Here is an 18,003-nt window from a genome sequence, read left to right on the forward strand (position 1 = left end):
CCGGCCTATCCTAGACCTCAAGGAAGTCAACAAATCCCTTCGAGTCGTTCGGTTCCGCATGGAAACGCTCCGATCAGTGATTGCGGCGGTACATCGGGGGGAGTTCCTCGCCTCCCTGGACTTAACGGAGGCCTACCTGCACATTCCCATCCGCCCGGACCACCACCGTTTCCTTCGTTTCAAAATTCTGGCCCAGCATTTTCAGTTCATGGCTCTCCCGTTCGGATTGGCGACGGCGCCACACACCTTCACCAAGATCATGGTAGTCATGGCTGCAGCTCCAAGAGCTCCCTCAAGCCCTCGCAACGCTTGGATTTTTTGGGGGCGACCTTCGACACCCTACTGGGCAAGGGTTTTCTGCGCCAGGACAAGGCTCAATCCTTGCGGGATCACACACGACTGTTCTCTGCGTTACCAGAGCCCACCTCCTGGGACTACCTACCACTCCTGGGAGTGATGGGGTCCACCATCGACCTTGTACCTTGGGCTTTCGCGCACCTCAGGACCTTACAGTGGGCGCTCCTCTCCCGTTGGAAACCAGTATCGCAGGACTACCAGATGATTCTCCCGCAGAATGCCAGGGACAGTCTGGGCTGATGGTTGGATCCGCCAAACCTGGCCCGTGGCATGTCCCTCGATCTGCCAAATTGGGTGGTGGTGACTACCGATGCCAGTCTAGCAGGCTGGGGTGCAGTCTGCGATCGAAGCGCCATGCAGGGGACGTGGTCCACGGTGGAGGCGAAGTGGTCAATCAACCGTCTGGAAACCAGAGCGGTCCGACTAGCTCTGCGACATTTCCTCCCGCTTCTTTGGAACCGGGAAGTCAGAATCCTATCGGACAATGCTACCACCGTGGCCTACATCAACCGACAAGGAGGCACGCGCAGCCCACAGGTCGCGCTCGAGGCGGCGCTGCTGATGCAATGGGCAGAGAGTCATCTCGTCCGGCTAGCGGCCTCGCACATCGCCGGGGTGGACAACGTCCAGGCGGACTTCCTCAGTCGTCATCTGCTGGACCCAGGAGAGTGGTCTCTCTCCGACAAAGCGATGCAACTTCTCGTCCATCGGTGGGGAGCACCCCACTTGGATCTGATGGCGTCCACTCTCAATGCCAAGGCTCCACGCTTCTTCAGTCGCTGGAGAGAGCGCGGCGCGGAGGGACTGGATGCCCTGGTCCTTCCGTGGCCCCCACATCTTCTGCTCTACGCTTTTCCACCGTGGCCCCTGGTGGGCAGAATGCTCCGTAGAATAGAAAGCCATCAGGGGACTGTGATCTTCGTCGCTCCAGAATGACCCAGGCGACCCTGGTTTGCAGACCTGCTACAGCTGGTGATCGACGGGCCAATCAGGCTGGGGCACCTCCCCCAGCTCCTACATCAGGGCCCGGTATTTTTTGAGCAGGCAGAACTCTTCTGTCTTGCGGCCTGGCTTTTGAGAGGCGCCGCCTCCGGCGTCGGGGCTACCCGGAGGTGGTAGTATCCACGCTATTGCGGGCACAAAAGACATCGACGTCGGCGGCCTACGTTCGAGTCTGGAAGGTGTTCGAGCTGCGGTGTACCAGCCAGGCCACAAGACCCGCTAAGGCTTCTGTACCTCAGATCCTTCAGTTTCTACAGGCGGGAGTGGAAAAAGGGCTCGCCTATAATTCACTACGGGTTCAGGTGGCCGCCCTTGGTTCGCTGTTGAGCGTTGGGGGCTCTCTTCTACAGCATCCTGACATTGCTCGTTTTCTCAAGGGTGTCAAGCATATGCGTCCTCCGTTACGGGACCCTTGTCCCTCCTGGAGTCTTAACCTTGTGCTTCGCTCCCTGTCGGGACCACAGTTTGAGCCGCTGTGCAGCGCAACGATAAAGGATCTCACTCTCAAGACTGTATTTCTTGTGGCCATCTGTTCCGCTCGACGCATCTCGGAGCTGCAGGCTCTGTCGTGTAGAGAGCCCTATCTCCGTTTCTCCGACTCTGGAGTTTCGCTTCGCACCGTTCCCTCCTTCCTTCCGAAGGTGGTTTCTGCATTCCATGTGAACCAGACGGTGGAGTTGCCGTCCTTCTCCTCCTCAGAGCCGAAGTCTCTCCGTCTCTTGGATGTCAAGCGCACTCTGCGCCTCTACCTGGAGGCTACAAATGAGTTCCGGATCTCTGACCGTCTCTTCGTACTCTGGTCCGGCCCTAAGAAGGGGTCTCAGGCTTCGAAGACGACCATTGCCAGATGGTTGAAGGCCGGCATTGCTGCTTCCTACATTGGGGCGGGACGGATTCCCCCACCCGGCATCGTCGCGCATTCTACGCGTTCTCAGGCGGCTTCCTGGGCGGAGGCTCGCTCTGTATCCTCAAGAAATTTGTAGAGCAGCCACCTGGAAATCGTTACACACGTTCTCGAGGCACTATCGTCTGCACCTCGCCTCTTCGGTCTCTGGACACTTTTGGCGAGCAGGTTCTCCGTGCAGGCCTCGCAGGACCCCACCCGATTTAGGGAAGCTTGGGTACATCCCACTGTCTGGACTGATCCAGGTACGTACAGGGAAAAGAAAATTATTACTTACCTGCTAATTTTCGTTCCTGTAGTACCATGGATCAGCCCAGACGCCCACCGCGTTTGGGTTCTTGATCCTGCTCTGCTCTGCGTTACTTCTTGCTCGCAGTGTTCTGTGTCTTCACAGTCGTTTCTTTTCACTGTTTTTCACAGCTCCCTACAAGTTGGTAGGATGTTTGCGGTTTACTTGTTGTGGTTACAATTGTTTTAATTATCTGTTTCCACAAACTTGATCCTTCGGGGGTTTCTACTCGGGCTTTGATATACTCGATACTGAACTCCTGCAGAGGGGGTAGTAGTATATATGGATACGCCCCCTCAAAGCTTGTGCTGACTCCATCTGCTGGATTGGGGACATAACCCACTGTCTGGACTGATCCATGGTACTACAGGAACGAAAATTAGCAGGTAAGTAATAATTTTCTTTTCCACTCACTGACAATCCTTTTTCTGTCAGGCTTACAGGTGAAAGCAAAGGTCAGCACAATGCAGTTGTACCAACAGCTCCAGGATAGCTGTGCACAGTGTGTCACATCCTTCAGTGCACTCACAAGCAGCAAGGACCCTCAGGTAGGGAGATGCCTTTAACTACCACTTTCCAAGGCCTATGCTTAGTTTCCACTTCTCTCTGCACCCTCTAAATTGTGTGATCAAGCAAGGTATTCATTTCTAGCCGGGAAAATGACACACAAGCAATATTCTTTTGGTCGTTTGTTCCCCATACTTTATTTATTTATTTTTTTGAAGTATAATGTAAAACTGGCATTTTGAGTTCTGTTTGTATTTTTCAAAATTCCACCTAGTTGCCAATACCTATGGAATATTGTCTATAGAGGTGGCATTTCACACATCTCATACCCTCCCACTCCCCACAGAAAAGTTAGATTGATACCAATAAATGTACAAAGTTTGTGGATGAAAAAGGGATTGAATTAGTAAGTACAGGGTGGTGCTTTTATTATTTGTCTATATATTTGGACTGCTTCATATAATATATTAGCTTTCCCTGTACGTACCAGAAAATTGTCATTACTGTTCATACCCCAGATCAGTCCAGATGAGTGGGTTTCACATCCCTTCCTGAAGATGGAGGCAAAGAATAAAAGCTTTTCAGACACTGCTACATAAGAGTGCCACCTGCAGTCCCTCGGTATTTCTCTGTCTCCAGCAGATGGTAGAGATGTAAAACCTGCAGTCTGGAGTTTAAAAAAAAATAAAATAAATAAAAGAGGATGAAAGAAAATTGCTCCCAGGGGTGTGCTAGCTTCTGTGGAGGACCCATCCCCCTGGTAGAGCAGGGCAAGTAGGAGGTTGGAGGCCCTTCTTTCGCTTGTGCCCGGACCTTTAGGGGGGAGGGTTTGATAGCCAGTGGTGCTGGTTCCCTCGTACCCTGCCTCTTCCTCCCCTCTATGGAAGATCCAGTTCTCTTCAGAGCAAGATCAGCTAAAGGGAAGTATTTTTAAATTTCTGTCATTGCTTTGGGTGCATGGTCATTTTAATGAAACCTAAAATAAAAAATAATAGATAATCAGAGTTCCCTGTACGTACCCGGATCAGTCCAGACAGTGGGTTGAGCCTCCTGTCCAGCAGATGTGACCCTTCAGTATTTCTCTGTCTCCAGCAGATCCAGACAGTTTAATCTGTGGTTCCCTCTCTCTCTTATCTTCCCTCTGGGAGATTTTTCTCTTCGTATCTTTTAAGGATCAAGCAAGTATTATCTCTCTCTCTCTTGTAAAAAAAAAAAAAAAAAAAAAAAAAAAGAGTAAAAGTTAACTGACTGGGCATAGTTCAAAACCTGTTCTCTCTGGGAGACAGCTCTGACTCCTCGCTCTTACAGGATCCTAGGGGAACTTGTCCCTTGATCATTCAACCTAGGACTCCTTACCCGGTGACCTGCTGCTTGACTGGGGTGAAACTGGTGTTCCCTGTATGTACCCGGATCAGACCAGACCGTGGGTTGAACCTCCTTTCCAGCAAGTGGAGACAGACCAAATCTGAAAGAGTATCCTATATGAATGAGGACAGAGCCTATCCTGTAGCCCTTTAGTATTTGTCTATCTCCAGCAGGTGGATCAGCTCACCCTTCGGTCTCCTGATTTAGGCTAGTCGGCCTTCTTTTTCTTCCTCTCTTCTTGGATCAAGCAAGTACTTCTCCCTTATGGATCTTGTTTAGCTTTCTCTCTGTTTAAAAAAAAAAAAAAAAAAATTTTGTTTTTTTCTGCCTAGGGAGCTTAGGACTCCATTGTTGTGCTCAGTTTGAGTTAAAAAAAACAAAACAAAACAAAACAAAAACAAAGGAATAATAATAAAGGAAATATATTATCAAATTTTATTTTGGTCCGTACCTGGGATTCGAACCGGCAGCCAGACGGGCAGGAGTGAGCAGGCTTCACTCCACTGCCTCCGCTCCTACCAGCGGGCTGCCAATCAAGGCAATTTTTAACTTTTTTTCTTCAGCACGTGGCTCCCCTTCATTGGGGATGCCACGGCCAGCAGCCTGCCTTGCTTGTGGGCAATCCCCGGCGTGCCTATCGCGTGAGGGGCTCTGACCTGCCTGGTGAGGAAGGCCCCCCCTCGGCAGGGCAGGCAAATTTAGCCTGAGGATTGATTCCCCAGCGCATGGCCAGGCCGTTCCCGGGTCAACAAAGCCCGGGAATGGTGGCCATTTTGGGTTTTTCGGTAGCTCCCGTTTCGGAGCTGCCTGGGGCTGGGGAGCCAGATTTTTGCGAGTTTCCCCCAGATTTGAGCCCCGAGGCCCCCCAGGATGTGGTCCCTGACCCCCCTCGCCTCCCCTCCCCCCCCCCCCCCCCCCTGGAAATCCAGGGCCTGTTTTTCATCAGAACTTGGCCGCCTCCTGCATAAATCTTATTTGGCTAGCTTTGAGGAGGAGGGTCGCCCCCCCTGGCTCCCCTCCCCGGCAAAAATTCCGCGCCCTGCGCAGTTACCTGTTGGCCCGGCCGCGGAACCCTCAGGGTCTGTTGGGTTGTGGGTGGTTCCGGGGGTGGCCCCTATCCCTGACCCCCCCCCCCCCCCCCCGGTGGCCCCAGTTATGCCGGATCCTGATCCCACTTTAGATTCAGTGAGAACCCGCCCGCCCCTGGGGGGGGGGCGATCCCAGGGTTCTCCGCATGTTTCAGCATGAGGAGTTGGAGCCTCTCATCCCCTCTGTCCTCCAGGAACTGGGGCTGGAGGGGCCCCCTGCAGATACCCTTATGGCCTCCTTGCCCAAGAATATGGACCCAGTCCTGGCGGGACTTAGGGCTCCGGCAAGCGCTTTTCCTTTTCATCCTATGCACAAGTTGCTGCTCTTGCGTGAATGGGAGGCTCCTGAAGCGGGACTCCGGGTGGGGTGGGCTATGGATAAGGTCTACCCTCTCCTGGAGGAATGCTTAGATAGATATTTATTTATTTATTTATTTTCTTTTAATATACCGATGCTCAAGACCAGGTCTTATCGTACCGGTTTACAATAAACTAGGGCAGACCTGGGCAAGGGGCGGCCCGCGGGCTCAATCCGGCCCGCCTACGGTCTGAATGCTGCCCGCCCACTGCTGAGAGCAGACGGGGAATGAGGCACTGCTGCCTTCCCTTGCAGAGGGAAGGCAGCAGTGCCTCATTCCCCGTCTGAATGAACTGCTGCCTTCCCTTGCAGAGGGAAGGCAGCAGTTCATTCTCCGCTCCCTCGCTCCCCGATTGGCCGGCCAATCGTCCGGGGGGGGGGGGGGAGGAGGGAGTGACTCGAGCAAAGGCACGCTGTCCGATTGGCCGGTGCTGGGCAAGCCTTGCCCAGTACCGGCCAATCGGACAGCGTGCCTTCGCTCGAGTTTCTTTCCTACATATGTCACGGAGTTTTTTGCCGGTCCGCGGCGCGCGCTCCCGGTCTCTCCCGCTGCCGCTGGGCTGTCTCACGTTCAAGCCCAGTGGAAACGGCAGCGGTGTTGGAAGAAGCTATGGCACCCGCGGCTGGCCTTTTCTTCTTCCCGCGCCTGCCCCTCCTGTGACCCGAAACAGGAAGTGATACAGGGAGCGGTGCGCGGGAAGGAGAAAGAGCCGTGCCGCGTCGGCTGCAGCATCGGCCCCCGAGCAATTGAACCAGCCGGTAATCGAGAAGAGAGTCAGCAGCATGAGCCTCCCGCGGCCGAAGGGATTCTTCTTTCTTGGCCTGCGGGAGGCTCATGCTGCTGACTCTCTTCTCGATTGCCGGCTGGTTCAATTGCTCGGGGGCCGATGCTGCAGCCGACGCGGCACGGCTCTTTCTCCTTCCCGCGCACCGCTCCCTGTATCACTTCCTGTTTCGGGTCACGGGAGGGGCAGGCGCGGGAAGAAGAAAAGGCCAGCCGCGGGTGCCATAGCTTCTTCCAACACCGCTGCCGTTCCCACTGGGCTTGAACGTGCTGACAGCCCAGCGGCAACGGCAGCGGGAGAGACCGGGAGCGCGCGCTGCGGACCGGCAAAAAACTCCGTGACATATGTAGGGGGAAGAGGAAGTGAGTAAGAGAGAGTGAGATGCAGCCAGCCAGCCTGTGTGTGATTGAGTGGTCAGAGAGCTGATGGGTGTGTGTATGTGAGAGACAATGAAAGTGATTGCTCAGGGAGATGACTGATGTGTATGTGAGAGTGTGAGGCATTAGTCAGGGAGGTGACTGATGTGTGTGTGTGTGTGTGTGTGTGTGTGTGTGTGTGAGAAAAAGCATGGAAGTGAGAAGTCTGGGTATGTGGGAAAGCATGAGCATAAGAAGCCTGGAGTTGTGGGAGTGAGAAACCTGGGTGAGTGTGCATGCATGAGAGAGAGAGACTGCTTGGTAAGGTGACTGTGTGTGTGAGAGAAAAAGACTGGTGTGTGTGAATGTGAGAGAATGTGATTCAGGGAATGAGAAGCCTGTGCACGTGGAGAGTGAGCATGGAAATGAGAGAGACTGGTGTGTGTGTAACAGAGAGAAAGTGATTATGAGAATGAGAAGCCTGTGCATGTGAAGAGAGTGAGCATGAGAGTGAGAAACCTGGGTGTGTGTGAGACAGCATGGGAGGGAGAAGCCTGTATATCTGAAAGAGAACTTGGGAGTGGGAAGCCTGTGTGTGTGTGTATGCATGAGTGAGATCAGGTGACTGGTGTGTGTGTGTGTGTGTGAGAGAGAGAGAAAAAGTGATTATGGGAATGAGAAGCCTGTGCATGTGAAGAGTGAGCATGGGAGTGAGAAACCTGGGTGTGTGTGAGACACATCATGGGAGGGAGAAGCCGGGTATATCTGAAAGAGAACATGGGAGTGAGAGACTGGTGTGTGTGTGTGTGTGTGAGAGAGAAAGAAAGTGATTTTGGGAATGAGAAGCCTGTGCATGTGGAGAGAACAAGCATGGGAGTGAGAGACTGGTGAGTGAGTGTGTGTGTGTGTGAGAGAGAGAGAGACAGAGAAAGTGATTATGAGAGTGAGAAGACCATATATGCAAGTAGAACACGGGAGTGGGAAGCCTGTGTGTGTGTGTGTATGGCATGAGAGAAACTGTTCAGGAAGGTGACTGGTGTGTGTGTGCCAAAGACTGTTTGGGAGATGATTGGTGTGTGAGAGACAGAAACTGGTCATGGGGGCATGATTGGTATGGTGTGTGTGTGAGAGACATGGGCACTAAGGAAGAGGACCATAAGTATAGAGCTTAGCTTCTACTGCTGCTTCTGGTGTGTGCCATGGCCTGCAGGGAAGGGGAGTAGGAGAGCTGCTGGAGGGGGTAAGTAAAGGTGGCTTTAAGTTTATTTTTCTTGACTGCCATTTTAATTGTATGATGTCTGCTTTTTTGAAATATTTTATTGGTGTTTGGAGAATGTTTAATAGTTTTTATGAGTTTTTAATTGTTGGATGTTATTCTGTTCATAGCTGTTTAGAAACATTTATTCTGCTTATTAGTATAGTTTTACAATTATTTCTGTTTGGGGATCTATAGCTGCTTGTTAGTTCTGTTTTCCTAATAAGAGGTGTATTGGTGTTTAGGGTCTGATGTAATATTTGTAGTGTTGCCTTTTCATAGATAGGGTTGCTCCTGTTTGAGTATATTCCATAATACAGGTGTAACTGTGTGCAGATTAGTTTATGTGCATTACTACAGATCCTGGGAGTATGTTAGGTCGGTTCTGTGTCTGTTACAGAGATGAGATATTTTGCTAGCATGTAAGCGTTTGTATCGGTCTTATTTGTTGTGTTTTCTCAGAGGACATACATTGGTGGTAAACTGCTGTCTTTTCATAAGGAGGGCTATTGAGAACTGAGTTAATTATATTAGTCTGGCCCTCTAAAACCATCCCAATTTCTCATGTGGCCCCATGGGAAAATTAATTGCCCACCCCTGAACTAGGGGGAACCAGTTAACAGAGAAAGCAGAAAAAGTTACATTATAACAGGGAAAGTGAACTAGGCTGTTAGAGAAAAAGATAGGTTAAACAAATTCTAACTGGAGAGAAGGGCAAAAGGCAGGAGAGGGTGCTTACAATGTAAGAATTATGTACAAATTTACATAGTGTATATGAATTAAGCAAGTTATAAGATAGTGCAATTAGTCGAGAAACAGTTCCTTTGAGTTGCTGATAAGGACGCAACAGTGGGGTATGAGACTGTGTGGGTGACCCTGAGGCTTTTTCAGGGGTATGCTTGGGCGAACAGCCAAGTTTTTAATTTTTTTCTGAACGTGAAATGGCAATGTTCCTGGCGGAGATCTGGCGGGAGGGAGTTCCAGTGATGCGGACCAGCAATTGATAGTGCTCGTTTTTCAATATAGTTGTGAAGAACGGATTTTTTGGGGGGAACCTGGAGGGAATCTCTATATGCAGATCTGGTGGGTCTTGCAGAGGAGTGTGGTTTGAGGGGTATTGTGAGTTGGAGCGAGGATTCTTGAAATAAGGTTTTGTGGATAATAGTAAGTGTCTTGAAGAGAATTCTGTAGCGAATGGGTAGCCAGTGAAGTATTTTTAGAATCGGGGTGATGTGGTCCATGCGGTGGGAGTTTGTGAGAATCCTGGTGGCAGCGTTTTGCAGCATTTGCAGAGGTTTGGTAGAAGAGGCCTGGAGACCAAGTAACAGCGCATTACAATAGTCAATCTTTGAGAATAGTATGGCTTGAAGGACCGAACGGTAGTCGTGAAAGTGAAGGAGAGGTCTTAGCTGTTTTAATACCTGTAGTTTGTAAAAGCCTTCTTTGGTGGTGGTGTTGATGAATTTTTTAAAGTTCATTCTGGAGTCTAGGAAGGCTCCAAGGTCTCTTACTTGATTTACTAGGGGTGTGTTAGTATTGATGGCTAGCATGTTATTATCATTAGGGGAAATGACTAGCAGTTCAGTCTTGGAGGTATTGAGAACGAGGCAGAGACTTGTGAGAAGGAGGTTGATGGCGTGGAGGCAGCTATTCCAGTAGTTTAGAGTGTCGGAGACGGGTTCCTTGATGGGGATTAGGATCTGCACGTCGTCCGCATAGATGAAGTATGTGAGGTTGAGGTTATCGAGGAGTTGGCATAGGGGGAGAAGATATATGTTGAATAGGGTCGGCGAGAGCGAGGAACCCTGGGGAACTCCTTGTTTGGCAGCTACAGGGTGAGACTCTTTGTTGGTTATTTTTACTTTGTAGTATCTGTCGCTTAGGATTTTAACCAGAGGAGTGCAGCACCTGAGTTACCTATTTCCATCAGACGATTGATGAGGATTGTGTGGTTCACTGTGTCGAACGCTGCCGAGATGTCTAGCAGAGCTAGAAGGTATGATTGACCTTTGTCGAGACCCAACAGGATGTTGTCAGTTAATGAGAGTAGGAGAGTTTCTGTATTTCTGCGTTTCCTGAAACCGAATTGCGATGGATATAGGATGTCGTGGGATTCGAGGTAGTCTGTGAGTCTAGTGTTGACCAGTTTTTCCATTAGCTTGGCTATGAAAGGTAGGTTAGCGATAGGGCGAAAATTTGTGGGATTAGATGGGTCCAGGTTGGGTTTTTTTAGTAAAGGTTTCAGCGAGGCTGTTTTCATTGCTTCTGGGACTGTTCCGTTTGTGAGTGAACAGTTTATGATGTCAGCCAAAGGTTTGGCGATGATGCTAGGAATTGTAAGAAGGAGTTTGGTCGGGATTTGGTCTATTGGGTGCGATGAGGGCTTCATTTTCTTGATGATAGATTCTATTTCCAGGGATGATGTGGTATCAAAAGATTCTAGGGACCGTTTGTGTGTCGATGGGGTGTGGTTTTGGTCCGGTGGAGGCTGGGAGTTGTGAATGGGGTTGTAGGATGTTAGTGGGGTAAGTAGATTTTTTATTTTGTTGTCGAAGAAGACTGCCAGCTCGGTGGATTTGTTTTGTGCTGCTTCTTCCAGGATGATAGGAGGAATAGGGGTGGTGAGTGTGGCAACATATGAGAAGTCTCTTTTTGTACGCAGAATAGTGGTCCTATAGTAGCTCATAGTGGTTTTGTAGGAGGCCCGTGCAGTATTAGTGGGGTTCTTCTGCCATTGTTGTTCTTTATGTTGAAGGTTTTGTTTTAAGTGTTCTTAATTCTGATGAGAACCAGGGTTTTTTGTTAGTACGGGCAGCATCGATATTTTTTTATGTCAAGGGGCATATTTTATCAGCAGCTGCGTGGGTGATGGTTAGCCAGGAGTTCATGGCGGTGTCCGCATTTGTGAGGTCCAGGTTAGTTAGTTCCTTGGTGAGCGTGTTGCTGAGAGTTTCCATGGAGCATGTTTTTCTAAATTGGATCGTGGATTTGGTGATGTTGTTGGTGGGTTTTTTCTTTATGGATATTTCCGTTTCTATAATTGAGTGATCTGACCAAGGGATGGGGGTGCAAGTAGGAAGAGCAGTGGTCGAGATCGGATCATTCGTAAATATTAGATGTAGTGTGTGTCCTGCCTTGTGCGTGGGTTTGTTAATAATTTATTTAAAGCCCATGGCCATGAAGGATGAGGGCTTCGCAGTTGGCTGAGAGAGATGGGGAGTCCACATGAATGTTGAAGTCTCCTGGCAGGATCGCTGGTGAGTTGGTATTGATGTGTTTGGCTATAAGTTCTATGAGGGGTGATGGGTCGGAGTCTAGGAGCTCAGGCGGGGCGTAGATGAGGCAGATTTGGAGTTGATTGGATTTGAATAGCCCGATTTCAAGTTTAGTTGAGGTTTTAATTGCATGCTGGGTTAGTCTAAGTTCTTTTTTGGCAGTTAGCAATAATCCTCCCCCTCTTTTATTTGTTCTAGGGATGGAGAAAAAGTCGTAAAGTTGTGTCGGTAATTGGTTGATTAGTGGTGTGTCCGTGTTTTTTGTTTTTTTTTTTGAAAGTTAAGTTTTATTTATTTTTGCAAAGAGTAGCAAATCTTTCAACAACCTTCCAACAGGGCATACAGTGTACAAAGAAGTTTTCATACAGTGTACATAAAAGTCTGACAAGCAATTAAACATTGGAAAGCTCGACAAGCACTTGTCAAATATTCTCCCCCCATCCCCGTGCCGAACCCTCCCCCCCACCCCAACATGGCCCTGTCTCATAACAGTAGAGTCTTAGTATGCACTTTATAACCATATCAGTAACAATAGAAAGAAATGTGAGTCCCACAGTGTCAACCTCCAAGGCTGATGTCATAACTACCAAAAATAGGGATGTATCTCAGATAAGCTACATGTGATATACTCAGGCGATAAGTTGTGTAAAAGGCTGCCAAATTTTATGGAAGGGCGCCATGCGATTATTTTTAGAGGCGGTCAAAGAAGCCAGCCTATAATAAACATGTAGACGATCCTGAACTCTAGCAATAGTAGGAACCCTGTCCGACTTCCAGTGAACAGCAAGCAGACTTCGGGCCGCTATAAATAACTGAGCACAAAGCCGAGTCTGCATCTCGGATATAGAGTACGGATATATGCCTAGCAGCGCCACGGCTGCCGAGGGGTTCACTTCTACCTTGATTAAATTAGCGAGCAATTGGAAAACTGCTGCCCAATAAAGGGTAATCTTGGGGCAGGACCACCATATATGTATGTAAGTACCCACATTGCCACAATGACGCCAGCAGCTATCATCAGACTGGGGATAAATCCGGCAAAGCCTGTCAGGTGTAAGGTACCACCTATATATCATCTTATATCCATTCTCTTGCATGATAGCTGAAATGGAGCCCCACCCGTGCTCTACGGTATACTGCTTGCCAGGTGCTAGGGTCAATGCTGATATTTAAATCCTCTTCCCATCGGCTTCTATATTTACCTTGTTCCCTCCCAGGGGTATGAAACAACTGGTACAGTTTGGAAATCGCCCCCTTCAGGAAGTCACAACTCGCACAGTAGGCTTCTAGCAACGACCTGCCCGGGCGCAACTGTTTGGCCCCCTGCAAGGATCGGAGAAAATGGGTGACCTGTGCATATGCCAAAAAGTCACAATGAGGGAGATTATATTTTGTGACCAATTGGGCCATAGAGAGGAGTGTACCCTGCGAGAAAAGATGACCTATGGTCGTAACACCCCGCTGTCTCCAAAGTGTGAAATGAGGGTGCTGAAAACCTCCTGGGAATTGTGTGGTATGGTACAGAGAAGTCTGATAATAGTACTGGTGTCGACCCACCAACTGCTTCTTATAATTGCTCTACACTCGGAGAGTGATGGCTAATGACCAAGGTAAAGATTGGACCGGCAGCCACGACTGGCGTGATTGCCATGGCATCGCGGCAATGGACATCTTACCTACTATGTCCTGTGCAATCTGTACCCACTGCTTGGGGTGGCTGGCCCTATTAATATCCAATAAAGCTCGTAATTGAGAAGCAGCATAGTACCACTGAAGGTTTGGAACCCCCCAAACCCCACCCCGAGCAACCGGGAGATAGAGGATAGACCTAGAAATCCTAGGGGTCTACGCCTCCAAATGAAATCAAATATTGTTTTCTACCATTTACGGAGGGTAGAATTGGGAATAAACGCTGGCAGCGAAGCAAACAGGTAAAGAAACTAAGGCAGAATTGTCATTTTAATGATGGCAATCCGACCAAACCAGGAAAAAGGGCCACTATTCCATCTACTCAAATCAATCACCATTTTATCCATTAGGGGTTTATAGTTAAGGGAGTAGAGCTCCTGTATAGTAGATGACAGCCGCACTCCCAAATACTTAATGTGAGACTTTGCCCATTTAAAGGGAAATAACTCTTTGAGTCTCATTACTGTGAGGGGGTCTACATTAACGTTAAGCAATTCCGACTTCTCATAGTTTATCCTGAGGCCAGACACAGCGCTGAACCGGTTCAGCTCCCTCAGTACCCCCTGCAGGGATTTAAGCGGGTCAGTCAGAATCAGCAGCACATCGTCAGCGAATAAGGAGAACTTGTACTGACGGTCACCCAGTCCCACTCCCTTGATATCACTAGCATTTCGAATGGCTGTAGTAAGAGATTCTAAATAGAGGGCAAAAAGGAGGGGAGACAAGGGACATCCCTGCCGGGTACCTCGTTCTATATCAAAAACCGGACTATACCCATTATTTACTTTAACCCGCGCCTTAGGCGAGTCATAAAGCTTATGTAGCCATTTGAGAAAAAAAGGCCCAAACTCCATCTTTTCCAGGGTGCTAAACAAAAAGGGCCAGTGCACCAGATCAAACGCTTTTTCAGCGTCCAGTGATAATAGTACAGCTGGCTCCTTTTCCTCCTGAACCCTCCAGATGAGATCCGCCACCTTCCGAATATTGTCCGCCGCCATGCGGTGCGGGACAAAACCAACTTGGTCAGAGTGGACTAATTGCGGGAGATATTTATTGAGCCGTAGAGCCAGTAAATGAGCTAGTAATTTGAGGTCAATATTTATGAGGGATATGGGCCTATAAGAGGCACACTGGGTGGGGTCCCGTCCAGGCTTAGCCAATACTGTTATACCAGCTACATTAGCTTGCGCTGTAATGCCATCCTCCCCCCCGCAGACTATTAAAAAACTGAGCTAGGGGTTCAGCAACCGTGGCCGCGCATTTCTTATAATAGGCACCAGAAAGGCCATCCAAGCCTGGCGCCTTGCCAGGCTTAAGGGACTTGATAACATTGAGCACCTCTTGCTCGGTAATAGGGGCATCCAACTGCTGTTGCTGTGCATGGGTAACACTGGGCAATTTAACATCTTGAAGATATTGATCAATATCGGCCTGCTGAATATTGAGATCTGCACTATATAGAGTACAATAAAACTCAGAGAAAGCTGCGCGGATCTCCCGAGAGGCCGTTAACATCGTGCCCCCAGAATTTTTAATTTTAGGCACTATATTTTGGGAAATGCGAGCTTTTAGTCTCCGAGCCAGTAAGCGACCGGCTTTGTTCCCCCCCTCAAAGTAGGCCTGCTTAGTAAGTTCCATTTGATGAATGATTTGCGCATTGTCTAATTTATACAGTTCAGATTGTAACGCCATTAGCTTCTGATGATATCGTGGAGACAGACTCCGCATATGTGCCTGCGACACTGCCCGGATCTCCTGTTGTAGTTCTGCCCTCCGCTGCATTTTGAGTTTTTTACAAGCAGCGGCTCTCGATATTAATAGCCCCCGAGCCACAGCCTTAGAGCAATCCCAGATGATGCTAGGAGCGGAATCTGGGACCATATTTAATGTAAAGTATTCTTGCAGGTGCCCTTCAAATGTTTTAAAGAAAGCTGTGTCCTGCAGCAACGATTCGTTGAGTTTCCAGAATCTGTCTCCCCGATCCTCACCACTCATATCCACCTCCAGGCTAATAGGAGCATGGTGAGACCATGAAATTATATCAATGTCAGTCTTCAACACTCTATTCCCCAGAAGCTTATCTGTTAAAAAATAATCGATGCGAGAATAGCTTGTGTGCGGCGTGGAGTAAAATGTATAAGAGCGAGATCTGGGAAACCGACTTCTCCATATATCCACCAAACTCCACGCATGCATTAACTCGTGTAGCGCCCGTCTCTCTTTTCCCTGGCACTGGACCGAGGGAGTAGAGTTATCCAGCTCCCGTCGTAAGGTCATATTAAAGTCTCCGCCAATGATCAGTGTGCCAGTGGCATGAGACAGTAATACCTGTTTGATCTGGTCAAGAAACTCCCCATAATCGTGATTGGGCGCATAAAGTGATAACAGCGAGTATACCTGAGATCCCAACTGCATATTCAAAAGGAGGAAATGCCCTCCAGGGTCAGCAATATGAGAGATGTATTCAAACACCAGCTGAGCTGAGATCAGAATACCAGTACCAACATATTTATGTTTTTTGTCTGCTGCAGCTAAATAAAGGTGTGGATATTCTTTAAAAGCAAGTAAATGCTCATGTCTGCGTTTCAGGTGAGTCTCTTGGACATACACAATATCCGCCCCCTGTCGCAACATTTCTTTACGCAGAAGGAAACGTTTTCTATAGGTATTTAAACCTTTAACATTGAGAGAGATGATCCTAATCATCTTGATTGCAATAAAAAGAAAATTCGCTGGATAGATATGCCCACGAGATCCCTAAATGCGAGGAGACACTGGAGTACAACACTACATAGAACACAAAGCATATCAATATGCATTTCTTAAGATGAAATACGGTCAAACCTGAAAATGAGAGCACTGCCATGTCTAAATACTGGACCGAGGAGATTCGCTCGCAGGAATCTGCGAATCTTGGTCCCAGGGGGTTATAGAGCAGCGCAGAGAGCCGCGAGCCTCCCCCCTCCCCCTCTCCAGGTTATAGAGACAAATGTGACCAAATAAATGATTAACCATCTATAACCATATAGCAATTTGTGCCGGATTACAGGCCAGCTTGCTTATTAAACCAAACTAAACATGGGTAAAGTAGATTGAACCCTCAACATAGATCTCGGACATTGACAAAAACTGTCCAGACAAACTCTGATCCGCAGTGGCATCCGTCGCTCTATTCTTCATCCCTGATCTGCAGATCCAACTCCTGAAACTCTGGAAGCGCTGGGCTGCCGGCGAAGTCTTCCCCGGCCCGCTCCCGGACGCCGCCATCTTGGAATGGAGTTCGCGGGCTTAGGCAGCATGTCCGATGCAGGAACCGCGAACTCCGCCTTTAGGCCTGCTTCTGAAAAAGTGTGAGCGGCCTCCGCCAAAGATTTAATTTTATAGGTGACGCCTTGTCTCTGAAACATCAATGCAAAAGGGAATGCCCACCGATATTTTATGCCCTCTGCACGCAGGGCCACGGTCACATCCCTGAGCTGGTATCTTTTCTGCAGAGTGGAGGGAGCCAAATCATTATACAGCGTTATGTCCAGATTATTCCACTTCCAGATGGGGTGAGTGCGTGCCAGATTAATAACTTCCTCTTTCTGCCGGTAGTTTAAAAATTTAATTATAATGTCCCTGGGCTTGTGGTCGCGGCGCGGGCCTAGCACCCGATGAGCCCTCTCCAGGACGATCTGAGTAGGTGTAGACTCGCTTCCCCAAGCGAAGATACAAGGTCCGAGCAAATCTCCGCCGCGGTTTTCAAACAGTCCATGTATATATCGGATTCGGGAACTCCCCAGATGCGTAAATTAGAACGCCGTGACCGGTTTTCCAGGTCCTCCAGCTTCTCGGCCATAGTATCCATTTCCGAGGTGAGGTGTGTTGTAGCCTGACGTAGATTATCAATATGAGTGCTTTGATTATCCGCTCTGAGGTCTAGTTCATCAACCCGGCGTCCCACGCCATTCAGGTCCTCCCTCATTTCCGCCATCCTTTCCAGTATTTCTGCTTTCTGCGCTCGTAGATCGGATCGCAGCTCGATGAACCAAGTCCTTATTTCGGATCTGGTAGGGATCTCCGGGTGGAGCACGCCTGCGGAGGATTCACCGGGAGCATCTCTATGCATTTCCAGCTCCCCCGGGTCCGATAAGTCACCGCATGAGGTCGCGGCCTGTTCCTCCTCGTCTGTAATCAAGTCTGCGGAGAGTTTGCTAAACGCAAACTGCTTGAGATCTGAAGTTTTCCGTTTCGTCGTCATCTTAACAGGTTCCTTACCCAAATTAGCGTGTTAAGGCCTGGCTAACTCGGCAATAAAGTGCTTAAATAAGCCTTTAGGAGAGGTGCGACAGGGGAGCATCGAAATTAAGCGGCCATTGCTCAGCGCTGCTCAAGAGCGCCCCCCGTGTCCGTGTTTTTTAACCATGTTTCAGTTATAGCACACAGGTCCGGTTGGGTGTCCAGTAGGTAGTCGTTGAGCAAGTGAGATTTTTTATATGTGAAAATATGTGAGATTTTTTATATGTTGAAAATTCCCACTGTGGACTCCTCGGTTTCTGCGGTCACCAAGCACACCGCTTGGTGTGATTGACACATCCCTATGGTGGGATTGATAGCCCTGAAGAACGGACAGGACCGCAAGCTCGAGGCTCATATGAAACATATTTTTGAAGTCCTGGTTCTGGGGGTCTGAGCGACTATCTGCAGCTGTCTCATGCAGCAGGCAGGTCTTAGGTGGGTTCAACAATTACTCGGCACCCAGGACCTCCTGTCTGCAGAGGCGGAGCAGGC

The 18,003-nt window shown here is 49.0% G+C and overlaps 1 protein-coding gene across 3 annotated transcripts in view; it reads left to right on the forward strand.

The window, feature by feature from the left end:
* Window positions 1-18,003, forward strand: part of GLE1 (GLE1 RNA export mediator) — a 181,564-nt gene that overhangs the window by 28,045 nt on the left and 135,516 nt on the right. For all 3 annotated transcript variants that reach the window (XM_029612699.1, XM_029612698.1, XM_029612697.1), the window contains exon 8: window positions 2,988-3,100. In XM_029612699.1, the coding sequence (XP_029468559.1) occupies window positions 2,988-3,100 (113 nt within the window). The remainder of the gene's footprint in view (window positions 1-2,987; window positions 3,101-18,003) is intronic.

This window comes from Rhinatrema bivittatum, chromosome 8 (assembly GCF_901001135.1).
Source record: "Rhinatrema bivittatum chromosome 8, aRhiBiv1.1, whole genome shotgun sequence".
Taxonomy (NCBI): Eukaryota; Metazoa; Chordata; class Amphibia; order Gymnophiona; family Rhinatrematidae; genus Rhinatrema; species Rhinatrema bivittatum.